Source organism: Engraulis encrasicolus, chromosome 6 (genome assembly GCF_034702125.1).
Source record: "Engraulis encrasicolus isolate BLACKSEA-1 chromosome 6, IST_EnEncr_1.0, whole genome shotgun sequence".
Taxonomy (NCBI): Eukaryota; Metazoa; Chordata; class Actinopteri; order Clupeiformes; family Engraulidae; genus Engraulis; species Engraulis encrasicolus.
In genome coordinates, this window is record NC_085862.1 from 9271546 (window position 1) to 9299362 (window position 27817).

Consider the following 27817-nt stretch of genomic DNA (forward strand, 5'->3'; position numbering starts at 1 on the left):
ACACACCATAAAAAGTAGACTACACTACTGCTCATACTATGGTACATTCCAGACCCAATCAAAGTGGACATGCTCTTACTGCCAACGAGAATACATTTGAGTGCACGTCGAAGTGGGACAAACATGGGGGGGCCCTCAGTCGCCCCCTGTGGTATCTGTCCGTGGGTGATGAGACTACGGGGTCCTGGCCTGTGATGAAAGAACCACCAGAGAGAGGCAAATGACATGGGCAGGGCCGGATTAAGATTAAGATGGCCAGGGGCCCTTAGGCTACAGGCTGATGCGGGCCCCCCTGGACGGCAAATGTTGCAAGAAAATGAAATAGACACTGACAGTGTCATAATTACGAGCTAGGAATTAAGGATAACGTGTCTTCCAACTATGGAGAGTATTAAAGGGACAATGTGCAGGAAATGGTCAAAAAAGGTACTGCAACTATGCTGCTCATTGAAACTGGGCTGCCTATTGCCAAATTTGATCTTTACATGAACGTTTACTAAGTAATAAACAAATATTTTCTAGTATGGTCCAAGTAGAGTCATTTTTGCAGCTAAAAATGCCTGTTCCTGGAAATTCAAAATGGCGGACCATGGAGAAGATCCCCCTTTTCATGTATGAAAAGTGCAATTTTTCCAGTCATATTGAATACTTAGAATTTGATGGTGGTGGTAAATATTCATGAAAAAGGTAACATTAGTGAATGGGTAGCATGAATTCTGGAAATAAACAACTAAAAATCTCACACAGTGTCCCTTTAACAAGATTTAAAACTATTTGACACGACGTGAATTTTTCAATATTATATTCAATCTTGTCACAATTCGGCAGTTTTTTTTTTTTTTTTTTTTACTTTTGGCCAATTAGGCCCCCCCTGGCAGGTGTGGGGCCCTTGGCTGCCGCCCTATCTAGCCTGTGGGTTAATCGGGCCCTGATTCGGGCTCTGTCAGTTTGGAGGGCTTCATCCCCTGGCAGAGTAGAGTAGAGTCAGGTTCATCACGCCTGCTGTACTCAACAAGGTGCAGTAAGTCTGAGATTACTTCACTGTGTTTTGGGTGTCTTCAAGGACATTCTGCATGAGGTTATATTGTTGTTGAATACATTCTATTACCCTTTTATTTGTCTGGCGTGTATTAAACAATGATGCAAATTTTGTAACCTGTATGCGTAAGCTTATTTAAAACACGTAGGCCAAAAAAAAAAAAATCTTTTATTTCTATTTCTATGTCTAAGTATATTGGCTTTCATAAACATCAGTGTGGGCTATGGCCATGTATAGGGCGTAAAAGGAAACTTGCTGATGCAGACATCGGCCACCCTTAGCCTAGAGCAGTGGTTCTGAAACTGTGAGACTTGAATGTATACAAGTGGGCTGTAAAATAATTTTCTAAAAATCAAAATACTGTTCTTTGTGCTGCTGTTTACTATTGGGTCAGAGGTGGCCCCCGAACAGCTGTGAAAATTCCAAGTGGGCCCCAAGTTGGTATAGGTTGGGAACACCTAGCCTGATTATTATCGACTTTCAAATCTCTTCGAGACTTGGTCTGACCTAGAGCACAACAATTAAGGTTTCCCAAACGGCATGGTTGATCCGCCTCCCTTAGATTGGTACTGGTCGAGGCCAAAAAAGGCTGTGCCAAAGCTTAAACCACATTTTCTTGCTCCCGATTTTTCCAGAGATCAGAATCGATATTTGCATTGCTCTTGGCCTGACTAGAGGCAACGCTGAAGGACGGTGTTGCGTCACGAGGAGGACGTGGCCTTGTTCGGGAACCCCTAAGGTGCGTTCCAATATGTGACCTTGCGTCCTCCACTTGTGCTTGTGGCCTCGTACCAGGAAGTAATACGTCGTGATGACATCACTGACAACAGCATTATATTTCAATATCTTGCAAAAGCTGGATGGTAAATGAAGAACAGTCCCCCCAAAAATTGTTTTGGTTAGGCTGACAGCGGGGAAACTTTATTGTTTTCTCCACGGAGGAGGGGCCAAGAGGTGGGGTGAGGCCACAAGCACAAGTGGAGGACGCAAGGTCGCACATTGGAAGGCACCCCTAGTCTAGAGCTGTTGCTCTTCCTCCCACAGCCTACCTGATAATGTCATTATCTCACGCACAGGCACAATGGCCCTGTATCAGGTCTCCATTTTCAAGCAGGTGTGTCACCTCACACCCACCTGCAGAGGGTAATTTCCTGAAAAAGGACACAACACTAACCCCGGTAATTAATTATCTTGCCATATGATAGGCCTACAGTGGGCTACATTCAGTCTCCTATATCTAAGCCATGGGAATAGAGGTTAGGAGCACTTAAATTCTTGTAATAGGCTAAATGAAAGGGGTAAAATGACTCAACCAACTATCCACGACCAGTCCATATCCTATGTCAGTAGACAGTCCTTGTGGGTTAGGGCAGGCCTACAGTGTTCCATTTGACATTTTTCAGCCTATGGGGAGTGTGGATTGTGACAATGTTGGAATATTTACAAGCAGGGCCACTGGCAGCTTTGCCTGGGCCAAGGACAAAGTCCTCTGAAAGGCCCCCCCACCCAATACATTCAATGTAAATGAGAACCCGGTTGTTCTGGGACCCATCTCTCCCTGGGCCCAAGACAACTGACCCCTTTGTCGCTTCCTGTGGGCTTCCCTGTTTACAGGAAGTGGAATTGAACGCCCTCTGTCAGGTGCTCAGTCACAAGCACCCCTGTCTCTGTCTCATTCCAGGCGTTTTAAACATCAAAGACATCTGACAGCTTTGATGCCAGCGAGCGAGGGCTGAAATCCAATCGACAGAAACCTCCCAAAAAAGATTTGATCTGGAGACTGTGTCTGTCGAACGATTGTGGCCAGGCACTGGCATGCCAAGACAAGCTAGGTTAGAATATCCTTCTATCTGGACACACTCATGTACACATGTACACACATGTCTTGAACAAGAAACCAGGTATGGTGCACCAGTCAACAGCAGGCCAGCACAGAGGGGAAAGTGTGTGTGTGTGTGTGTGTGTGTGTGTGTGTGTGTGTGTGTGTGTGTGTGTGTGTGTGTGTGTGTGTGTGTGTGTGTGTGTGTGAGAGAGAGAGAGAGAGAGAGAGAGAGAGAGAGAGAGAGAGAGAGAGAGAGAGAGAGAGAGAGAGAGAGAGAGTTGGTGTGTTCTTTGTTGTGGTCATTCAGCTGATACTCAATCACATGTCCTTTCATTCATAGACAGGATTAAAGTAGCCTAGCCTGGCTGATGAAATCGAGACAGCTCAGTGGAGACACTAGCCCACGTTGAAATATTTAGCAGTCAAATGGTAGACTAGGCCCCTATCAGATATCCTGACAATAAACCCAATGATCTGACAATGTTTGTTTTAATCCTTAAAGTAGCATGAAAAAAAGTGAATCGTGAGATCCACTGTCTAATTGTTGTAGGCCTATCTTATTGTTGACTAATAGGCCTACAGTTTCTTGGGATAAGCAATCACATAAAGATAGCGTATTGTGATTTGATGGCCTATTCTGTGTTCTGTCTGCCATAGGCTATGTGTTTTTTTGTTAATGATGAGAGTTAGGTCTATGGATAGTAGCCCAAGTAAGTAACATAACCTTATTTATTTGTCTTACAATAGAAACACAATAAGTGAAGCAAGCACAGTAACAGACCCTGTAATGAGAAAGGAACACTGCTGCAAAAGCAGTCACATCCTATCAGGGGTATAATTTGTAGAGTGTGACGCCCACAGCATTCAGCTTCCCCAATCAGTGCGCTCATCGAAGACCGCCTCGCTGCGCCCTGGCCTCCGCCATTTTGTAAAGCTATAAGAAAACTCAGCCAAGCAACGCATTCTCTGATCTTACTTGTAGCTAGCTAGTTCCTCTTTGTGCAATGGACGGGTAAGTTCTACAACATATTTTCCCTCTACCATCTTTTCATGGATTACGATACAGGCGGTGTTCTCGTAAGTCTTTACAGTATGTTATAGTTTTCAAAGTTAATGAGTCTTTGGTCGCAAAGAATAAACTTAGGTTAATTAGGGTTAGCCAACGTTAGCGATACTTCACGAAACGTGTCGCAGGTTGCGATGGAAACTTAACTTTGACTAGCAAACTAGCTCGCGAAGCTTTGATCATCGTTCTGATGGCCATTCTTCAAATTAATAAGATTTCTGGGTCCACAAACTAACGAGCAGCTACAAGATGTGTTCCTTACAACACATGTGATTACTTTTTTCAGACTTTTGCCATTGGTTTGTGACTCGCTGTTTTTGAATCACCAGTTGCAAGCCAAAGAGCATTTCTTCCCTTGAATAGCTAACCTACCATCAAAAAGCGTTGACGTTCCTTCTAGCGAGTGATGGCGGTGTCTAGTTTTGGCCACCTGTGGCTGATGTGGTAAACTCGCTTTATTCAGTACTAGTTGCTCATTCGTTATCACGTTAAAGAAGGAACCTATGTGGGCGATGGAATTTTTTTGTTTTGCGATGTCTTTTGGTAATAAGGAGCTGATGTGTTTAGCAAGTTAGATGTAGCTTCTAGAGCACGGTCCTTGCCTGAACATCGCTCTGCGAAGAAATACGAATGCATTGGTAAGCTGTTGCATTCTCGGCGCTTCCTCTGCACAATTCTATGCATCCCGGTCAAGTAAATTTGGCCAAGTGGTAATTCAGCCGACATCCTTTTCTAGCAGTTAAGTTAAGTGTTTTCTTTTAATGTAATCGTCTGTCTGGTAAGGTTACTCATTTCCCATCTTTTCCAACAGCCGCCTAGAGACTGACTTGTATCCTATGGGATCCACTTACGCAGAATTAGAGTAAGTGTACTCATCGTCCATTACCACCAGTTATATAGTGCTAGAAAGGACATAGCTGTGTAAAATATAATTTGATTACATGTTCACATAACCTTTTAAAAGTGTGGCAGCCACTGAGTTTTGGAAACGACTCCTTTCGCTTGCATAAAATGGGCGATAAGTAAACTTTGTTGCGTCAGTCGATAACGTTCAGAGAACAAGGAAGTATGTCATCTTGAAGTTCACAATAGCGAGCGACTCTGCCCTTTTCTCTTGTTTCCTATGGTGTAGCGTTACTGTACATTCTTGAATATTTTATTGGTCAGTTGCAGTTGCCATCATGTTCGCATCTTCAGGGGCCCGGCGAGGTTTATGTTACCTGTAACCTGAGCGAGGGAAAGAGGGACCTGGGTGTTAACTGACTTCAGTGCTTTGTTTCATAGGTTAGCTCCTGGGGGTAAGTGGGAGTAGGGTGGTGCTCGCTGCTTGGCCGCTGGCTAAAGGTCTATGATAATCCCTGTATGATTTCTTAATGCTGGTTAAGACCGCTGGGGAAGGCCTGACTGGAATGTGAAAAGGGCCTGCGTTGTATCTCCTCTACCGCCTGTAGTATGCAGTCGTCAGTCTGTCCCTTTCCTGTTATTGAGACGGAGTCTTTTTGGTCTGGGCATCATCTCCGCAGCCCTCTGGAGACCGGATGTGTGTGAGTGTGCGCGCGAGAGGGGGTTAATCTTCAACCAGCGCAGGCCCTAAATACCGCTCATATTTCATGTTTGCGACAGGACTGTGGGAACGAAAACTTAATCTGTTTTTAGCCCATAGTGTCAAAACGCATGGGATAGAAAGGAGGGGGTAAAGCATGCAGATGTGCGTTCCTCTTGCATTGTTTTACTGCGAAATCCCGAAGAATGTGCTGTTAGAAAATGGGCTTTAAATGCTCAACTTGGGAATGGAAAAAGCATGGGTTTTATGCAAGAAGAATGTCTGGATGCCATTTTAGTCGCGTAAACACCCGCCTTAATTACTTCCTGATGCCTACTCTCTATGTCCTCATTGCGTCTCAAACCTCGCTCCCAAACACGCACAACGATAAAGACTAGGGCCAATTCAAGTCCATGTCTTCAAATATGTAATTTTCCTCGCTGCTTCTTCTTTCAAAGTCACTGAAGCCGTAGAGAAAACAAAACACTTGGACACATGGCAGAAATGTTAAATGTTTAATTTGAATTAGACTAATCAGTCTAACATGTTCTCTTAACATTTGTCTCCTTTTCTCTCCACAGCGTTGTCCACGATATTACAGTTGGTACAAAGGTAAGCATCGCTTTCATTTTTCTCCTCCCTTATCTTTCTTTTTTCTTTTTTTTTCTTTTCTTTTTTACAACCCGCCTGCATGGTAGACAGACATGCCAAACGTGTGCCCCCTGGGGGTATTTGAGGCGGCTCTTCCTAGTCTGTCCTCGCCCGCACTTTTTGGGATGAGGGGTTATACTCGCAGTCTGGCACGGCAGTGCTGGAGGTTGCTAGGGTGCAGTTGTAAAAACATTAGCGGTACTTGTTGCTGCATGCTTGGGCATTGTTAGCGGAGGAAGGGCCGAGACCCGCTCTTTACTCAGTTTTAAAACCTGCTCCAGCCCACTCGCTGGGTTTTCTGGACAACAATGACTGGAAATGATCTGGCGTTAAAAAGTTTGTGTGTGTGTGCCAAGTTTGTGAGTCCTGTGAGCCAGCCATTGCTCTGCAGGTTCCTACTTGACTAACAATGGCTGAACACTTTGACTAACCTGCAGCCATTGGAACCTGTGACGCCAGTTCACACTACATGATTGGGTGTGTCTCGCCTCTGCAGCATGCATGCCTACCTGCATGCTTACCTGTCCCTTCCTTCTCATGTGTGCAACACTTGTGTGCAATTAATTAAAAATGGTGTGCAGAATGCAAACCAGTCAGATGTGCTGCATTTTGAGTGTTCTTTTTTTTTGTCTGGTCAGTTAGTGGTCATAGTTTGGCGATTTATTCTATGTAGCGCATGGGCCTTGCTGCGCGGGTGGGTTCCATGCTATCAAGACAAAAGTTCATTAGTGTTAGCTGTTGTGGGAACGGAACAGGGCTGTTTCTGGGGCGACAGTAATTATGGGCGGGGCACGTGGTTGCCGGGTAGCCTAATGCTGTGGTGTGGTGTGGGTGCATTCCTGTGTTCCGTTTCCTCCTCTGCTCTCTGCTGTGCACCGTAGCCTAATCTCATAGTCCCGTCCTCTCCTACTGACTGACTCACACACTCAATCGCCGCTGCCACCACACGTGATATTCACACACACTCACGCGCACACACAAGCACCATTCTTAATTTTTACACAAGTGAATAGGTGTCGTAATTCTGAGAGGGAGCTTTGAGCTGGAAGTGGTTGCTGTGTGTGAGTGCGTATGTTCAAGTCGTCCAGTAAAGCGAATAAGCTGCTTGGCTCGAAGGGGAATAAAGGACATCTCTTAATTTGCTGTAACTTGTTCTTGTGCTGCCTTTTTTGGGGGGGTGGGTTAGTAGTGCCGTTCGTTGTCTAAGGTTGGCCTCGAGCAAACATTCTTTAGCAGGCGCCGCACTCGGATAATTGGCTGCGGTATGCAGCGTGCTGAGGGGGGTGCTTCTTCACAGGGAACAAAGGCCAATTCTTTCAAGGTACCGTGCGTGCGTGCAAGTGAGTGAGCGAGCGAGGGAGGGAGAGTTGAGTGTGCCCTGCGTGCACACGCATGGCTGAGCGTGTGTGTGCACGAGGGCACAGATTACACTTACAGCTAACTTCTCATTTAGACCTTTGCTATGCCACCTGCGAGTTACGCAGAGCAGGCACTTATCTATGGTACACAGGAAGGGATGCAGCTGTGTGTGTGTGTGTGTGTGCGTGTGTGTGGCTGTAATTGTCTCCACTTCTTCCTGTGTAGCTCGCGGGGCGGCCTGGTGATTACCAGCAGTGCACCTCAAAGCTCAAAGAGGAGTGCTTTTGTTTTTAACAGCTGCCCCGCCGCTGGAAGGAAATGGCTCCGTTATGGAGGCGAGGAGGGGGTTCTGGAGATGAAACTAGACCTACAGTAGAGGAGGATGGTGTTGAGACATGGGTCTAGCCCATGGGTGGGGAACCTATGGCCCGCGGGCCATTTACGGCCGCGAGGACGTTTTATCCGGCCCCCGATGTCATTTTAGTGTTATGCAACTTCACATGAAATATGACATATTTTGTAAAGGAATCCTAGAAATTACATTTCCAATGCAATTAAGTTATATTCAGGGGATCTAGAGAAGGTGGGGACTGTTTTAAAGGTGTCTACCTTCAATACAGGCCTAAATTGCATGGGGAAATCCTGATTTGTGTTCATAGTGCGGCCCTCCCTCTGAGGACTTTTATGACCCTTGTAGGAATTTGAAATGGCCCCTTGAATGAAAAAGGTTCCCCACCTCTGCTCTAGCCCATGGGTGGGGAACCTTTGGCCCACGGGCCGTTTGCAGCCTGTCAGACCATCTTATTTGGCCCCAGATAATTGTAATGTTATGCCGTTCCAGGTGAAAATGACGTTTTGTAAAGCGATGTTAGAAACAAAGTTATATTTTCAGGAGACCCAATGACGGTGGGGTCTGTTGTGAAGGTGGCTGCATTCAATGTAGGCCCTAAAGTGCAGAAATCCTGGTTTGTGTTCAAAAGTACGGTCCTTGGAGTATGGCCCTTGGAGGACTATATAAAATCTGAAGTGGCCCCTGGAATGATGAAAGGGTTCCCCACCCCTGCTGCAGCCTCTTGCTCCATGACTCCCTCATGATCTCCAATGAAACTAAACTTGGAGGCGACTTGTCTTCAGTTCGGCCCACCGTGTGAATTGATGCCATTGTATTCTTAAAGGCCCGCCAGCTTCAAGTTAAACCGGTTGTTGTATTTCTTGCTTATTTATTTCCTCTTAACCAAAGAGCACCTTTGCGGGAATTTCCAAGAACATGCATCAGCCCTCTTTGATGCAACACATAAGTTTTTTTCTGTGTGAGTGTGTGTTCATGTGATTGCATTAACGCTAGTGTTTAACCCTTCGATGGCCGATTGAATGTATGTCATGAGGCGTACCACGCATGGAGGTAGTATAAGAACTGGAGTGTGAATAAGTCCCGTCTCCAGTCATTTCAATGGGAAATGCTAAGCTAGTGAATTAAGCCAAAATTGAACGTTTTTGTAGCTTCCAAAAAAAGTTATTTCGGCCGCCAGTTTACTCAGCCAATTACGTGCCACGTTACGAACTGACTTACGGTCTACCAGAAAGCTATATGGAAGACGGCCATTGGATGCATGGAGGTGCCCAACCACAGACCTGTAAAGGTCTGTTCGCCCAACACTAAACTTGCATACCCACCATCATTGAGCGAAGTGGATGTCGGAAATGCGAAAATGGCGAATTGCTAATCGGCGAAGCTAACCAGCCAAATCCTGCCCCCCTGGTACCGAGGCAGAGGTGCCCTGTTGACTGTTGCTGAGACTGACCATCTGCATGTGAGGGGAGCAGAGTGAAGGTCCATGACCAAACAGACGGCTGTTTACCTTTCGCCGTGATTGCTTTCAAAGCCCTCCTGTAACAGAGGGGAGGTGTGTGTGTGTGTGTGTGGGGGGGGGGGGGTGCGCAGGAGGTGAATGGATCCCATTCAACATATGCAAATATGTTTAGTCTTCCCTCCTCCCCTCCCCCAGCCCACCTACTTATGCTTACACACACGCTGACATAAACACCTCAACAATCAACCGATGACACACACACACACACACACACACACACACACACACTCTGCTCTTCCTGCTGTGCTGATTAGATATCATGGTGGAAAGCAGCTAGTGCAGGGGTGGGCAATTATTTTGGCCCAAGGGCCGCATTGGGTTTAGAAAGTTGACCAAAGGGTCGGATGTAGTAGGCAACTTGCCCGTGCCAATAATAAAAAATGGTGTACGCCAACATAATTAACCATTGTCAGTTATACCCTTCCTACTGATTGTATCTAGATGTAGACTTAGTAATCTTAGGTTTCCAAAACCCTTGTTTTAGGTAGCCAATATAAGAATGAATGACCATATGAATATGCATTTTTTTTCTTGGAAAGGCTCTGAGGGCCTCATGAAAATGGCTGAGCGGGCCGCATCTGGCCCCCGGGCCTGGGTTTGCCCACGTCTGCGCTAGTGGGTGCCAAATGGTGTGCTGTGTGTGTGAATCATAGAATAGGCTGCATTGTGCTTTATCTCGGCCCTCTTGAGCACATGTTTTATATGTGGATTCCCTAGTGGTCCTCTGTAACCCTTCTGTTTTTGGGTGGTACAGATGCCTGGTGGTCCTGAAAGCCGTCTCTTTGTTTTTTTTTTGTTTTTTTTTGTGGTTTTGGGGGGTACAAGACGCTGACCTGTGGCTTGGGATGCCTGATCCCCGACCTTCCAACCCCCCTTGCCCCTCCAAAACGTCTTCAGCACATGTCCCCTACCCCCACCATGACCTACCCCACCCCACCCCACCGTCTGGGGGCCCTAACTACCTCCAGCCCCGTGTCCTGCTAGCAGGCAGGGAGAGGCAGGGCTGGGCTGGGCAGGGCTCGGCAGGCACACCTGGCCTGGAGGACACAATCGGCTTTGTGTATTCACTCACTCACTGGCAGGCAGGCCCTCCAGGAGGAGACTAGGACCCTCCCCCTCCCCTCTATATATACACACACACACACACACACACACACTCTCTCGCAGCTCACCTGCAGCCTTGTCCACTCCTCCGCTGCACCCACCACCAGTAGTCGCCATGGTGAGAGGGAGGCATTCGCTGCTGCCATGGTAATGGCCCCATTCTTTGTGCAAATAGTTTCAGCCCCCACCCCTCTCTCTCTCTCTCTCTCTCTCTCTCTCTCTCGTTCCCTCTCCCTCTCTCCCGCCCGCCACACCCCCACTCTCCCTCACCCTCACCAGTGCTGTGGCGGTGTCAGTCTCTGGTTTCTCCCCCCTCCCCTGTAATCTCTTTAACCTGGTTTCAATGTTGCCACCCTCGCGCCCACCCCCCACACATCCTCTGAACATTGATGGCCTTTTGCTCTCTGGACGGAGCCGAGCGGAGCCTCCCTCTCCTCCCTGCCTCCCCTCTCCCCTGCTGTGTGTGCGCCTTGTAAAAAAGGATGAGTGGTTTGTTCAGTGTCCTGTTTGACCAGTGTAGCGCGTTTTGCTTCATATACTTTCTGAGTGCCAGGAGTTGATGTAAAGTCTCCTGTTCAACTGGTGTGTGTATGTGTGCAAGAGAAACGCTGTGTACTTTCAAACTCCCCTAAGGAAGTGGGAGACGGCAAAGAATGGCGTCTATTTGTATAAAGTGTGTGCGCGTGTGTTTTTCTGTGAGTTTCGACGCTACATGAAGCTCAGGAACAAAAGCGCACTATGGCTGCGGTGCCTCCCGCCGTGTGTCTGTTCTTTTGGAAAAACTGTAGCTTGCGCTGGGTAGCGAAGGGCTCTTGGTGAGCCGCACAGCACTCCCCTCATCCCTCTCTCCCTCCCTCTAACTCTCCCTCCCGGCAGGCATTCCTCCCTCTGGGGCCCGGCCGCGTAGTGGGCTCCCCCCACCCAGTGCCTTGCCTGTCGAGCCTACACTGCGCTGTGCTGCACCACATACATATGTTTCTCATTCAGCCCCAGAGCTGAGGAATCCTGCGTAGGGAGCGGGCGGGTGAGCTGGGCTGGCGGGAAGAGGAGAGAAGTGTGTGTGTGTGTGTGTGTGTGTGTGTGTGTGTGTGGAGTGTGTGTGTGTAGACTGTGTGTGTGTGTGGAGACTGTGTGTGTGTGTGTGTAGACTGTGTGTGTAGACTGTGTTTGTGTGTGGAGACTGTGTGTGTGTGTGTGTGTGTGGAGACTGTGGGAGTGAACAAGGGAGTCTAGCCCTATGGCTTTGCCCTGAGTCACATGTAAGAGCTCGGCTTTAAAGCTGACTCTTGGCCTGGATATGAACTCGGCTGTATGAGCTGCGATTCTCACAAACCACGCCATATTGTATTGGCCCAACGACAAAGCATGTGTTGAGTCCCTGTGTGTGCAATGTTTGCATTGTGCAGTTTTTTTTTTTTGCTGACGTTATGACCTTGGGGATATGCTGGAATATGATTCTGCGTGAGCAAGCGCCCCGAGGGAGTGTGGGTGTGGGCCTTGTATGAGTGCGAGACGATGAGGAACATATTTTGCATGTTTCGAGTCCATTCACATCACATCACATTCAGTTGTTCTGCCTGCTTGCCTCGTCGTCTTGCCTCTTTGCGCCTTGTCTGACAACCCCACAAACCAGTTCCTGAAGCTTCCTCTTCCTCCTCCTCCTCCTCCTCCTAAAATCCTGTCGCCACTGTAGCCCTGTGGGGGAGGGTAGTGTATTGGCCAGGCCAGGCTGGGGTGTACTGCGGTGCGGTACGGCACTGTGCGTTTGTGGGAGAGGCTGGACTTGGGGAGAAATGGGGCCTGGGCACTTTTGGCTTGACGGGGCGCCTCATAACTAGCGGCGCATAACTGACTCGCCCACAAAACAGAGCACAACTTTTTGGGTTGCATTTTTGTAAATGGGGGGGCCCACCGGAAAATGCCTGCAATGCTAGATGGCTAGTCCAGCGCTGGGGCACAACATAGAAATATTTTTCTCATTTCTAGAAATGGGGGGGAGGGGGCACGAGGGTGTGGGGCCCACTGTGAAATTCCCTGCTATGCCAGATGGCCAGTCCAGTCCTGTGTTTGTGGGGGAGGCAGTGTGACCCCACCCTTCCCCAGGCCAGGCCACAGGCATGTTCTTGCTGCTAGAAACAGGAAGTCCATACGCACACGCTCACTCAGCCTTGGAGAGAGTTCCTCTCAATACCCTCTCTGCTCTCTCTCTTTCTTTTTCACTTCTCTTTTACTCTGCCCCCCCTTTCCCCTTCCCATTAACTTATTCATTCTCTTTTGTTCACTGCACTGTACTACACACTCGTCCTGTTGTCTCTCCCTCTCCCTCTCTCCTTCATCTATCGCTCTTCTCTTTGTGGTGTGTGTTCCTACTGTCCCCGTTTCATTCTCTCTCTCTCCCTCTCTCTTTCTCTCTCCCGTCTGTCTCTGTCTCTGTCTCTCGCTCTCTCTCTGTGTCCCTCGGTCTTGTTGGTATGTGTTCCGATCCTGGGTAAACAATGCAAGCATGACCTTATTAGGACTTTTTCTGGATCTCTGGGGCCGAGCCTGAATAGTGTGTTTTTGTTGTTGAAGTTTCCTGACTGAATGAAATGACTGGCGTGGGTGGTGAGGGTTAAGTTTAATGAAAACTGAAAATAAAGTCCGCCACACCAAGCTCCCGGTTCCTCTTACTTTAATGTGACTTTTTGGGCCCGAAAGTAAAAGAAACAGGAGTTTGGGTGTCGTTGTCTATTTTCAGTTTTCATGTGACTTTTGCTAGTCTTGCACTCAATCTTTTTGAGACGGATGTGCATGTTTTTTTTTTCTTCTCTTTGTTACACGAGGGTTGAGTTTTAAAGTCACATGAGCTGCAGCTGAAGAGGCCTGTGCTGCATATCCCCTTACAATTGTTTGTCTTATTAGTCTGTGTGCTACACTGAAAGGAGGATCTAGGCCCTTTATGAAAGGAGAAACTAGCGGGGATAATTATGTTCCCTTTTTGTTAAAACGTCTGATCACCAACCATGACGTTTTACCTTTTGTGTTTAGTGGCGTGGCGGTAGGGACGACGGCGTAGGAGGACTCTCCTTAAGTTACATTACCCTGAGGCTTATCTATCTGCGCTGCTGCTGGCCTTATGAATTCTTTAGATCTTCCCTTTGGTCTCATGACGTTCTAATCAAGGCCAGGGGAAAAAGAGAGAAAAGGCCAGGCCGGCAGGGCAGGGCTGACGAGGCAGGGCTAGGGACAACAGGATGTAGGCGACTCGCCTGGAGAAGGGCAGAGTCAGGATACCCCCACACCGCTACCCCCGTCTCTTTCCTGTTGTGTGGGTGTAGGGTACATCAGGTGATGACTTGACTTCTCCCCTCCCTCCCCTTACCCCCTCAGAGCAAGTCTGGGCAGACTACACTGTGTGTGTGTGTGTGTCTGTGTGTGTCTGTGTGTGTCCGTGTGTGTCCGTGTGTGTCCGTGTGTGTCCGTGTGTGTGTGTGTCCCCGTCCGTGTGTCCCCGTGTGTGTGTGTGTCCCCGTCCGTGTGTCCCCGTGTGTGTCTGTGTCCCCGTCCGTGTGTGTGTCCCCGTCCGTGTGTGTGTCCCCGTGTGTGTGTGTGTCCCCGTCCGTGTGTCCCCGTGTGTGTCTGTGTCCCCGTCCGTGTGTCCCCGTGTGTGTGTGTGTCCCCGTCCGTGTGTCCGTGCGTGTGTGTGTCCCCGTCCGTGTGTGTGTGTCTGTGTGTGTCTGTGCGTGCGCTTAGTCATGTCTGATGGGCAGATTGAGGAAGGGATTGTTATTTGTGAGGGGTGTTAAAGCTCTTCTGGAGGGTACTCAAGTCAGCTCAGTTATTTTCCCTCACTCTCTTCATTCTTCAGTCATGTGGTTTGAGGTCAGCACCGCTAAAGCAGTCTCTCTTATCTTGCTGTGGTGAAGGGGGTTTTATATTCTATTTTTACCTCTTTTTTCAAAAGAAATGCCTCTTTTTCAAAAGAAGTTCTGACTGACCTTGCATGCATTTTGTGTTTCTTTTCATTTTCTTTCGTTTCTCCAGAGAGGATCTGACGAGCTTTTCTCCTGCGTGTCAAACGGGCCTTATATCATGACCAGTTCAGCAGGTTTGTATGGTAATGCATCCCCTTTTTTCTCCTCCTCTGCCTTTTGTTATCTTTGAATCAAGTCTATTCAGTTCCTCCACACCCTATTCAGTCACCTAACTGTCACTGTCTCTCCCTCTCTCTGTCTCTTGTGCTCTGTCTCTGCCTCTCTCTCCTTCTCTCTCCTGGTCTCTCTCTCTCTTTGTCTCTTTCTGTCTCTCTCCTTCTCTCTCTCTCTCTCTCTCTCTCTCTCTCTCTCTCTCTCTCTCTCTCTCTCTCTCTCTCTCTCTCTCTCTCTCTCTCTCTCTCTCTCTCTCTCTCTCTCTCTCTGCCTCTCTGTCTGTCTTCCACTCCCACTCTCCCTCCTTGTAGCCAACGGCAACGACAGCAAGAAGTTCAAGGGGGAAATCCGAAGTCCTGGCATTCCGTCGCGCGTCATCCACGTCCGCAAGCTGCCCAGTGACATCAACGAGGCGGAGGTCATCTCCCTCGGCCTGCCCTTCGGCAAGGTCACCAACCTGCTCATGCTCAAAGCAAAGAACCAGGTACAGACGCGCACGCACACGTACTCACTGGCCAATAGATGTTTTGTAACACTTGCTGAACCTCAAATGGTGCACTTCTGCACTTAAATGTTCATGTTCCGGTGCGCATGGCGTATTAATTGCGCACTGAAACATAGTGCCAGAAGGGCACAAGTTCACCATCTGAGACAGAATGAGTAGAGTAGAGTATAATTGATTTATCCCGAGGGAAATGAAGGTGTCCAGTAACATGCATACATGCATTAATACAGAATACACAAGACGTTACACAAATCCTTGCACATATATTAGCCATACAGCACATGCTTGCTTGCATACATTTAACCACTCCGATCACACACACACACACACACACACACACACACACACACACACACACACACACACACACACACACACACACACACACACACACACGAATGGTTGTATATATTCTGTATGTAACATTTCTGTCTGTGTGTGTGTTCAGGCGTTTATCGAGATGAACTCGGAGGAGGCGGCGCAGACCATGGTGAGCTACTACTCCTCCGTGACGCCGCTCATCAGGAACCATCCCGTCTTCATGCAGTACTCCAACCACAAGGAACTCAAGACAGACAACTCGCCCAACCAAGTGGTACGCTTAATATGCACACACACACACCTTCACCATTACATTACATTACATTACATTGCATTTGGCAGACGCTTTATAACCAAAGCGACAATACACACACGCACAACTCGGCCAACCAAGTAGTACGCTATGTACCCTCACCTTCACCAATGCACACCTTCAGAAATGCACAGCAAGTAGCCTTGTAACACACGTGCACACATACACACTCGCACGCGCACACAACTCTCCAACCCAAGTGCTACGCTACTCATGCCTTCAACAATTCACACACTTCCCATCCTCTGCAATTAAGTAGCCTAGACTCACTCACTCACTCACTCACTCACTCACTCACTCACTCACTCACTCACTCACTCACTCACTCACTCACTCACTCACTCACTCACTCACTCACTCACTCACTCACTCACTCACTCACTCACTCACTCACTCACTCACTCACTCACTCACTCACTCACTCACTCACTCACTCACTCACTCACTCACTCACTCACTCACTCACTCACTCACTCACTCACTCACTCACTCACTCACTCACTCACTCACTCACTCACTCACTCACTCACTCACTCACTCACTCACTCACTCACTCACTCACTCACTCACTCACTCACTCACTCACTCACTCACTCACTCACTCACTCACTCACGCTACACACACCATGTAGCCTAGTAGCGTGCACACACACTGGCTAGTAAGATTAACATCTAGTAGCCATTTTGGCTAATGATGATATAAAGTTAATTTACAGCAAACACACACCGATTAATTGTTCGAAGTTGCTACCGAGTTGGCATTTTTCAAACTGAAATCACCAGCAATTGACTGGTGTTAATTTAGAGCCTCATGCGCACACAACTGAACCAACCTGTCTCCCAGAGACTTCCTCTTGCATATCCCCACACACATCTTAACACAATCGTGCCCTGAGGTGAGCACGAGCCTGCCCACTTCAGTGGTGTGCCACACAGTGAGGCTTGGCTGCCTTTTAGAAGAACTTCAAACACACACATAGACATAATCTCATCATGCATCCAACCATTTGATGCATCATGACTGCACTCACTCGTCTCAAAAGGAGCGCAAGGATTTTAGACTCTCACCCGTCTCAAAAGGGATCAAGGATTTTAGGCTTTTAGACATGCCCACCATCCCAGTTTACTGAAAATCTTTGAGTGTGTTAACTTACAAAAAATACAGTTTCCTTTTTTTGTTGGCGATCATTATGTAGGGCTCTGTTCTTGTCATCACATTTGTCAACCGAAAATGAAAAGTTTGGGGCTGCTCCGATGTGCACCCTGCCCCTGGCCCTGGCGCGTGATTGGCTGGCCTGTGTTTTTAATTAGGCTGTGTGCAAGAGGAGTGCATTATGGGATTCCTGTGGGGAGAAGGGACGGAAAGCCTCAGGAATGTGACCATTAAGGCAGAAACTACTCGACTCCAGGCCCCATTTCACCCCCATACCCTCTTGTCTCTCTCCCTCTCTTGTGTTGGCCATCACACGTCAGCAGGGTCCCTGCGGATCTTTAAAAACTCTTTAAAAAAAAAAAAAATTGTCTATTGCGTCACGTTTCACTATTTGAGGACTGGCATTAAACATTTCATCCGGGCGCAACATATTAAAAGATGTCTGGACGTTTTACCAGTTCTAGTAAGGCGGCAAAAAGCGCGCTGGAGATCAAAGCTGTGCAGATGACCTTAACCTTCACCCTTCATCACTCGGCTAGAGAAAGGCCAGACCTTGTCGTGACGTGTCTGTGCGTGCGTGCGTGCGTGTGTGCGTAGTTAAATTTATTTGCAGAATGGTGGAGGGATTAATGCTGAGTAGAGTGACTGGCTGTGGAGGTATGTGAGTTCCAGGACCACCTCATCCACCTCCCCAGTGTTTGTAATAACTGCCTGTTTTTGTGTGTGTGTGGATTCCCCCAACCCTCCCAAAGCCCCCAGCGTGAGGTGCAGCAGCAGGCCGTGTGTGTGTGTGTTTCCTGAGGGCCCGTAGCGGCGCGGCCATGACTCATTTGGAAATATTTAGCTCTTAGTATTTAAACATGTCCCAACTGATGCCGCTCCAGCCAGCGCTCCCAGGCCTCTTTGTTCTCCGCAGCCCCGCAGGAGCGTAGATTCCTCGTGTGTGTGTTCGTGTGTTGAGCGGGAAGTGACTGCATAGGGGCTGAGTGATGTTAGCTCTGAGCTTGTGTACAGTAACTAGTTTATATCCCAGCTCTCCTCCTTCACTGGATTGTTTGTGTTTACTTTCCTCTGGCCTGTTGGGATTCAGGCTTTTTATTTTTTTATTTTTATAAAAGATATTTTTTTCAGCCCTTGTTTGCTGTGTTCCACCCTTCCTAAACAGCCTTGTCTTGGGAGACAACATGATGCTTTAACACCCTGTGCGCATTACACAGCTGTGTCTCACTCCAACGCGCTGCACACGCGCGCGCGCGCACAGATGTTGGTGTCAGGCTGTCTCTCTGTAGTTTTGTTTACCTTTTTACGAGGAGTCGACTCGGCGGCCATGCAGGTGCACTTGAGTAGTCAAGGAGATGAAACGGATGAAGTGTTATCTTATTCTCCTTTCTCTCTTTTTCTCTCTCCCACACACATTCCGTCTCAATCTCCTGCTCTGTCTGATGAGAGGACATGTTTAGTTTACGCCTGGCTGCTCTCTGGAATGTTATCATGTCGGAGCACACATGAGGGCTCAGTGTGCTGTGGGGGGGGGCACAGGGAGGGAGGGAGGGGGGGGGCAGTGAGTGAAAGAGGGAGAGGGGGATGCATAGGTATAGAGTGCGGAAGAAAAGAAATGCATTGGTTGAAACAAAGGCAAGGCTAAAACGGCAGACCCTTGCGGATGTACATGACACGCACACACACACACACACACACACACACCCAGATCGGCAGACACTTGCGGATGTACATGAGACACATAAACACATATTGGAGCAGCAGTGGCTAATTCTCTCCCTCTCTCCCCTCCCTTCTCTTCTCTCTCTCGTCTTCTCTTCTCCAGAGGGCCCAGGCAGCGCTGCAGGCGGTGAACGCGGTGCAGGGGGGCGGCATGCCCATGGGGGGCGTGGGCGTGGTGGACGGCTCAGGTGGACCCGGCGGCCCCAGCCCGGTCCTGCGCGTCATCGTGGAGAACCTCTTCTACCCAGTCACCCTCGACGTCCTGCACCAGGTAAGATCACGTCCCAAGTCCCAATGCTGCACTCAAAAATACTGTTTTTGATATCTTTAATAAGTTCCCACCTTTTTAGAATGTATTGATGTTAAAAAATGTATTTAATCTCTTTATTTATATGGTTGTTAGTTTTGTACATGTGATGTTTTTTTTCTATCTGTATTGGCCATGATCTAGACATAACTGCTGAAATGGCAATAAATGTAAGCAATCAGCAATCAACAACTAACGCTGCACTCACTGGCGCCTCATGACCTGTAGAGTAGTGTTACTTTATTGATCCCCAGGAGAACTTTTGGTTTTTTTTTTCTCGCACACCTCAGCTGGCAGGTGCATAGGAGATGGATCATGGGTCACTCATCAGACAATCTGAAGGGACTCTTGCACACTGCCCAGTTAGCTGTTCTCTTTAAACGACTTGACGAAGGTCTAGGACTGAAACATTGACCATTTCGCCGTTTTCCTTAATACAGTGTGCAAGAGGGTTTTTTTTTGTTCCAAATTGATCCCCAGGGGGAATTCAAGGTGTCAAGTAGCTTACACATAATGCTCATAACGCACATTATGAGCTTTACAAGACACGCATACACTCTAGACATTAAGATGGCTCAGTCGTGAGTGGAGGCCTACACAAATGCAGGATTTTCCCCCAATCAGACATTGGCCAATAGGCAAGCAGTAAAGGGCTGTGTTGGTGTATGTTGCCAAGTCGAAGGGATTAACTAACGCACCCTGAAGCCCAATATTCAGCACTTCCTGATTGCAGAGAAACTATAGCATCCCTCCCTACACAGCTCTACAGCTCTCGATACACACATTAGCACACTCATTGCACTTCAATGAACTTAAAAAAAAAAAAGAAAAAGTTCTTAATTATTATTTGTTTTTAATTATAGCATTTGTTTAGGGTCTGTGAATAATTGTACCAGAGCCTTGGAGTAATTTTCATGTTATGCATCCCCTGACCGTGGCATTCACACAGATTCTTAGAAAATAAAAAGCAGTTCCTGTTTCTAAAGTGTCCTTGAGTCCCACAAATGGTGCTTATAAAGTAAAATGTGTTGTCATTCTTCGTAGTCATAGCACCAGGTGCTGTGTATCGCTTTGCAGGACTCTTTTTGTCTTGTTTTAAAACTGGCGAGTTGCGATGGGGTTTGTGCGTTGGAGTTTTTGTTTAGTTGAAGGTTGTAAAGTTGATAACTGGTCTGTCCTCATTCTCCTCCTCCAGATTTTCTCCAAGTTTGGCACAGTGTTAAAGGTCATCACATTCACCAAGAACAACCAGTTCCAGGCCCTGCTGCAGTACCCAGACGCCCTGACTGCCCAGCACTCCAAGCTGGTAAGAGGCGCCCTCTAGTGCCCACACACTAGAAAACATTTGTGACTGTTGGGAGCATTTTTTTAGTAAAAGTTGGGAACATGTTTAACGAAGATCATTAAAGTGTGCTGAATTCAACTACACCTGTTCCCAAGCTGGATTTAGAGTTTTTGTCAGTCAAATGTGCATAAACAAAATTGACTGCTCAGCACTCCAAGCTGGTCAGACGCGCCCTCTACTGTCCACAGGGGACCTTGCGCACAGCGCTCACACTCCCAGCCAAGTGTGAACGAGTAGTTTGGCTTCCCAGAATTCATGCTGACCATTCACAAATGTTACATTTTCAATATTCCACCAGCATCTCTATATCTGTAGTTTTGGGAGAGGCAAGATGTTGCTGCTTTTACATGCATTGCATAAAAAATCTAAGCAATAGCTCTTCTATTTTTATTATACTTTATTTGGGGGATACTTTCCCAGGAAAAGTCTCTCCAAAATAACATTATTGTAAAAGTTGGAAATATACATTATTATAGTATTGAAGTGTTTGCCAGGTGTGATGCATCATTTAAGGTATGATGTGTGGGTGTTGGCACTCATTCCCCTCCCCTGTGTCTCTCCTCTCCCCTCCTCTCTTGGTCTTCTCCCTCTCCCCTGCTCTCCTGGTCTTCCTCTCCTCTCCTCTCCTCTCCTCTCCTCTCCTCTCCCCTGCTGGTCTTCTTCTCCTCTCCTCCTGGTCTCCTCGTCCTCCTCCTATCCTCCTCCTGGTCTTCCTCCCCTCTTCCTCCTCCTCTCCTCTCCTCCTCCCCTCTCCTCTCCTCTCCTCTTCCTCCTCCTCCCCGCTCCTCTTCCTCCTCCTCCTCTCCTCCTCCTCTGCTCCAGGCTCTTGATGGCCAGAACATCTACAACGCCTGCTGCACGCTGCGCATCAGCTACTCCAAGCTGACCAGCCTGAACGTCAAGTACAACAACGACAAGAGTCGCGACTACACGCGGCCGGACCTGCCCACCGGTGACAGCCAGCCGCCCATGGACCAGCACCAGGCCATGGCCGCCGCCGCCTTCGGTGAGAGGCCCTCCCCCGCCTTCCTCGCAGGTTCGCACTGCAGCCAGCCCGGCCCGTGGTGGGGCTTGGGAGGTGAAAACGGATTTCATTGGCCACGTTTACATGAGTCTTTTTAAAATTCAGAATACATTTTTTTTTAAAATACTTCCTTCTAGGGCTGCACGATATTAGAAAAATATGCGATACACGATAACATGACTGTATACTGCGATATTGATATTACTCACTATATTTAATATATACATATATTTTCCCCTCTCTGCTCTGTTGTTTTATACATGATAAAGTGTTGAATGGCAAGTAATGTTTTATTTCCAACTTTATTTTTTATTAGGAAAAAAAATACAGCATCAACTTAAAATGTCAACATTTTTATACTTTTTTTTTTTTACCATTTCACCAAATTTGCTGTTATTAAAAATTAAAAACTTGTTGCGATTCTTGCTTAACTTTTGCGATACGTGTGTTGCAAGCCGTGACATCGTGATTTCGATATATTGATATTGTGCAGCCCTACTTCCTTTCGAAGTTCACATTGCTGCACACTTTCATTTCATCTCGAATTGTGAAAGTGTTTACATGATGTTTTCAAAGCGGAATTGAGTCAATTCTGAATTAAATGTCTCATGTAAACGAGGCCACTTGCTTGTGAAATGGGGAGTCTGTTAGGGATGCACCGATACCACTCATTATACTCGTACTCATACTCGTCAAGCACTTGCCGATACCAGGAACAATACTGCTATTACACAAAACAATGCAAAATCTTGTCACGTTCTGTGGACTTGAAAGCAGCATGGGAAAAAAGTGCCACCTCATACATTTACTAACATTTAAATCTACATGGAAATGGACAATAAAAATGAATGTACACATTAATGTACACATTAATGTACTCGTACTTGTATCGGTTTTCAAAAAAGTGGTATCGGTGCATCCCTAGAGTCTGTAGCAGCCACTACACTGTAAAAAAGTAGCAATTCGAAAACTTATTTTAGTGTCTTTAATTAAATAAAAGTTAAATAAATAAAATGAAGCCACTAGTCACTCAGCTGTAGTGTTTTCCCAGCGTTTGGCTCGTGCCACTTCATGGCTGGTTTGCGGCCAACTATCTTTAATTTGTTTGAAAGTAATGACTCTGCTAATATATCGCAGATGTGTCGATGCATATCTGCAATTCTTGGTTTCCCCTCCCATTGTGGGAATTATTATGGGAATAGTAGTTATCCAGTGTTTAGTCATCATCCTCTTCTCCTGTTTTGATGTGTCTACTGTGGTGCATTTCTTGAAAGTGAAGTTGCAAGCCAGTTAGCAACTTGGGTACTTCCCAATGGGAAACTGCGTTGCAAACAGAAAAGTCGCTAACGTAGTTGGCAACTATGCTTTCGAGAAATGCACATCTCCTGTCTTGACATATCCATGATATCCTCTTCTGGTCTGTGAATCTCACTCTTCTTCTTCCTCTTCTTCCTCCTCCTCCTCTCTTCTCTCTCTCCCACAGCGGCCCCGGGCATCATTTCCGGTCCGTTTGCTGGAGCCCACCCCTTCCCCCCAGCCTTCGCCATCCAGCAAGCTGCAGGTGAGAGGCAGACAGACAGGCAGGCAGACAGACAAACAGACAGACAGCCATGCATGAGGGGGGGGCCGTTTCTGGAGGATTTTTTTTATATTGAACCAGTAGCAATGGTGGGGTGGCATCTGCGCCAATGTCTTATCCTGAGTGTTTCGCTCGGTGTGTAATTCCAAGAGCGGTATGACGAAAGGGAAAAAAGGAGTTGCACAGGAGTTGCAAAGGAGAGCTGGATGCAAAATCAAAAACTGTATTAAACAAAGCCGAAAACTTTTTTCCCTTTCGAAATAATCGACCAGTGAAATCATTCGAGCGACATTGATATTGGACTGTCTAGCATAGTTAATGGGTTTTCTTCTGGTGCTTTGTGGAGCTGGGTGTAATATCGTTAGAGAGGCTACCAAAAAACTGTACTGGACACTTCCCTGATTGACTCTTGTGTTGAAAACTCTTGGTCGTCACGGTGACTCTGGAATAGTCCACTCCACACACTGCATTCCTGGCATGACTTGTATCTTTCGCAAAACTGTTCCAGCACAGACCACAGTACTGGGCTGTGTATGCTGCAGAAATTGTTTCACTGCTTTCAGGCAGACACTTCCCACAAAAATGCTCCGTGGCTTTCCAAAATGACTAACCATGTTGTTTTTCCATCTTTCTTTCACCCCCACCCTCCATATCTCTCGCTCTCCCTCTCCCTCTTTCTTTCTCTCTCCCTCTTTCTCTCCCTCTTTCTCTTTCCCTCTTTCTCTCGCTCTCCCTCTCTTGTTCTCTCGCTCTCCCTCTTTCTCTCTCCCTCTTTCTCTCTCCCTCTCTCGCTTTCTCACTCTCTCTCTCCCGCTCTCTCTCTCCCCTTCCTCCCCCCTCTACAGGATTGGCAGTGCCAGGCATGCCCGGCTTGGCGGGTCTGGCCATCCCTGGTGGTGCTGCTGCGGCGGCGGCTGCCGGCCGCCTGGCGTTCCCTCAGCTCTCCGGGGGCCACTGCGTGCTGCTGGTCAGCAACCTCAACCCGGAGGTCAGTACCCTTATTTACCTCATCCTACTCAGCCTTTTGGCAGCGGGCAGGGGACCCCCCTTTTCAAATCCCCACAAACCCCATACACTTTTCTTTTTTCAGAGCAAAAAAAAAAAAACTGACTGAGGTACGCAAGTCGTAGGCTATTACACCGAAGATGTTTATGACGGTCTAGGATTGTAAATGATGTGTCAAACAGAATATTGAATACTTATGTTCTATTAATAAGTAATATTTATCAGTATTCCTTTTTCAGATATTTCAGGTGACCTTACATAGGGTCCTGTCCCCAGTGTTGAAAAAACACTGCTTTACCCCATCACATTCAGCCCTTTTCAGCAGGGACGCCCTTTTGCATTTAGGAATATATTTTTTGCGACTTCCACCCACCCACCCACCATACTCAAAGGATTTCCATCAATATTTTTGCCTAGGCATTTTTTTGTCGATCAATATTGCTAGATTTTCCATTAATAGTTTGTCCACTAATATTGCTAGAAATCCACGGGACTGCAAACCTCTGTATGGGAACCACTGATTTAGCTCCCATGCTACTGGGCCGTAACCCACACCACACTGCTGCCCAGCCTAGAGCCTAATATTAGTTTCTTTTTGCTTTCAGGCACTCACACACTTGACTTGACGTTGATGTGTATTGATTTTGCATTGTAAAGGAGGAAGGCAACATGCCTGCTAGGAGGGCTCCACTTTTCCTCTCCTCTCCTCCAAGGGGGATGCTCTTCAGACTTGCCTCATCTTTTTGTCTACCCGCCAGAGAACTCTGACCCTCTTTGAAAGTTCTCTCGTCGTTGTCTCTTGTTGGGCTGTGATTTTTAAAAATCGCATCGCCATGCTTTTTTCCTGGTGGTGTAAATTTTGACCCTGCCAATGTAGTAGTTGCTCCAAACCAGAGAGGTATACTAAGAAGCTGGCACCGGAGTAAACCTGGTTAAGTTAAAAGGTAAATCGTCTAATAGAAGAGCCTGGAGTCCTCATTTTCTTAAGACAATGAGGACTCCAGGCTCTTCCATTTGGTCTACTCCTGGTTTACTTCTGAACCAGCTTCTTGGTTATACCCCTCTGGTCCTCAATCCTAATATCTCTCCTTTTTCAATTTATTCATTTTTTGTATTAATTCTAAATTTGTTTTAATCTCCTCCTCCTCCTCCATTAACCCGAGCCTCCTCCCCTGGCACTTCCTGTCTCCGCTCCGCTATTTCCTGTTCTGTTCTGCATGCCTGTGGTGGCCTCTGCTCGCCTCGGGCTGCGCGCGTGGCCCGCTCGGCCCGTCTGCCATCTGGTGAAACGCCCGTCGGCGGCACAGATTTTAGAACCTTTTTAGAACCTCGGCAGAACCTAGAGAGCGCTCATCTAATAATCTCATTCATTTTTCTGTTGCGTTCTTGTGTTTTTTGTTTTTGTTTTTTTCCCTCCTCTCCCCACCCAAACCCACCTCCCTCCAGGAAGTTTTTATGTTCTTGCTCTTTTTGTAATGATCCATCTGATTCTCTGCTGTTTTTATACACTTCATATTTCTTTATGTATACTGACCTTGTTTTTTTACCTCCTTTTTTTCTCTTGTGTTTCTCCCTCCCATTCCCCCCCTCTCTCCTCCCTCTGTCTGTCCCTTTCTCTTTTTCTCTCTCTCCCTCTCTCTCAACTCTCCTACCAACCCACCCCTTTGCCCCTTTCCTTTATTTATTTATTTTTGTTCAATCCATCCATTTCTGGCTGCACGTACTGTGTTGTGCCCCTCCCCTCATCTTCTGTCTCCCTACCAATGTCACGTCCATCCATATTGACCAATACCACTTCTCTCTTTCTCCCTCATTCTCTCTTTCTCTCTCATTCTTGCAAACATGCACACACACCTTTACACACCATCCCAACCAACTCCCATGTCACCTCATGACGCCCCCCCCACCCCCCTCTGTTTTTTTTATTTATTATTTTAACCCCTTTTCCCTCAACCCCATAATGTTATCCATTAACCCCCCTCCCCTTCCTCCTCCTCCTCCTCCTCCTCCCTCCTCCTTTTCTTTCCTCCCACTTCTCTTCTCTCTTCCTCTTCTCCTCTCCTCCCTCTTCCCATATCACCGTTCTGCCCGTTTCTGGCCGCCCCCCCTGTGGATCTGAACTGGCCGCTGCCTCCGCTGCGTACGCTGCCCTCCGCTGCGTTGCGTTCCACTGTGGATTCTTCTGCCTCCTCCATCTTTTCCCCTGTCCCCTCTCCGCTCCACTCCACTCCACTCCACTCCACACTGCTGCCTCTCTTGTCTACTAAAGAGGGTTACACCCCAATGCCTCTTTATTCTTTTCGGTATGTTGTCCTTTTTAGCCTCCTTTATTTAATTTTTAAGTACTCATGTTTTTGTTTGTCTTATTATTTTTTCTTTTCACCTTTTAAGCCTTGGTTTGGTTTTTTTTGTTTTGCTTTTTTTACCTGTTTGCTTTTGTGACTTGACTTAATTTTAGTTTTAATTCCAAAAGAGTGACCCTTTTGGTTTGCAGTTGAGTGAGTTTGTAAGTTGTCCAAAAGGCAGCAGGTCTTTTACAGACAAGATTATTTCAAGAACCAGTAGTGATCTAGATTAAAAAAAAAGAGAAGCCAAATGTAGCACTTAAGTGACTTAAGTGAAATTATCTGATTCACCTGCATTTAGTAACTTAAGACAAGACTGCAGCCTTTTGCCAACTTGACATTTCCATGGTAGGATTTCTGCATGTAAATCTACCCAAACAGACAGTGTGTACACTAGTGCGTAATATCCATACGTATGATCAGGTGCTGGTTTGTACCTAGTACAGCGCCACCCCCCCTCCCTGTCTGTGCTTAAGTGGTACATTTACATCAGGGCTCGCTGTCTTTCACTCATCTAGTCAGTTTGGGAATCGAACAATTGGGTCCATCTGCATGGTTTGAGCTTTTTATTAATTATAACTGTGCCTGCTTTGACTTTCCGAGTGCTGTTTCAGTTTTATGGAAGTCAGAACATCTGTGATCATATGGTTTGGGAAGGGATATCTCAACCGTCTTTTGGTATTCTCACACCTTCTCGATCTTGGTCTTCTCTTTTAATTCGGCTCACTCTGAACCATATCCCAAGCACTCAGATGCTCTGCCTTTTCCGAACCAAAATCCATCTTCCCATTGGACCACTTGTCCATCAGTACCTGGCCCCGCACCTTGGCTGTGCAGTGCGCATCAGTCCATTAGAATCAGATGAAGTATAGGTACCTGGGTCATTGAGAGAACCCTTAAATAAAAACTTGACTCTACAGAGGGCTGTAGACTAGGCCTTCAACCCCATTTGGGCTTTTGACATCTCTGCAGACACGTCATGCCTCAAACAAGCGTTCTGTGCCCCTTTTTTTAGTAATCTATGGCTTCTCCATAGCCTCTTTTCTGACCCATCCCATTCCCAACATTCCCACAGTGTAGCCTAGCCTGTAATTTGTGCAAAGAAGTTGAAAGAGTTGGCAGGGTTTGTCCTGTCTTATGCGACCCGACGGTATGTGTTTTTGATGTTGGTGGTGTGTGAGTGATTGGTCTCCCCTGAAGGCCTGTGGTTAAACTGACGTCTCTCCTCTCACCTGTCCCTCCTCCCCTCTCTCCCTCCCTTTTGCGGCGCGGCGTGGCGGCTGACCCCTGTGCTCTCCTGGTGTGTGTGTGTGTGTGTGTGGTGCCCTCTCCACAGGTGTATATGGGGATGTGATGCGGGTCAAGATCCTCTTCAATAAGAAGGAGAACGCCCTGATACAGATGGCTGATGGGACCCAGGCACAGCTAGGTAACCACAACACCCCCCTCTGGTGCAACACGGATGTCTATTCTAAAGTTCAAAGATCCATGCACAGCTTCTAGTTGCTGGTAAAGGCAGGAATATGCAATACTTCAAAAGGAAAAAGTTTACCGCACACTGGTTTGACTTTATTATCTTTTATTCCGAGTGAGCTGTTCGTATGCTGTTCTGTATA

The 27817-nt window shown here is 47.2% G+C and overlaps 1 protein-coding gene across 8 annotated transcripts; it reads left to right on the forward strand.

Moving 5' to 3' along the window:
- The first annotated feature begins 3769 nt into the window (after window positions 1–3769).
- On the forward strand, window positions 3770–27734 carry ptbp1b (polypyrimidine tract binding protein 1b). Of its 8 annotated transcripts, none has more exons than XM_063200548.1 (13): window positions 3773–3873; window positions 4739–4789; window positions 6052–6082; window positions 14479–14542; window positions 14894–15066; window positions 15536–15682; window positions 18700–18867; window positions 20099–20209; window positions 21071–21326; window positions 22756–22833; window positions 23697–23839; window positions 26126–26159; window positions 27538–27734. In XM_063200548.1, exons 1-13 carry the CDS (start codon window positions 3866–3868, stop codon window positions 27702–27704), a joined length of 1431 nt encoding a protein of 476 aa, XP_063056618.1. In that variant the 5' UTR covers window positions 3773–3865; the 3' UTR covers window positions 27705–27734. The 8 variants fall into 8 exon arrangements, with proteins under 8 accessions (XP_063056621.1, XP_063056618.1, XP_063056623.1 ...); XM_063200553.1 differs by having other exon boundaries at window positions 3775–3873; window positions 21071–21254; window positions 27538–27733; XM_063200547.1 differs by having other exon boundaries at window positions 3775–3873; window positions 14479–14551; window positions 27538–27732.
- Window positions 27735–27817: the final 83 nt, after the last annotated feature.

Coding starts and splice junctions, on each gene's coding strand:
- ptbp1b (XM_063200547.1), top strand. Junction 15,683..18,699: donor ACAACTCGCCCAACCAAGTG/GTACGCTTAATA, acceptor TCTCTTCTCCAG/AGGGCCCAGGCAGCGCTGCA. Junction 18,868..20,098: donor CCCTCGACGTCCTGCACCAG/GTAAGATCACGT, acceptor CTCCTCCTCCAG/ATTTTCTCCAAGTTTGGCAC.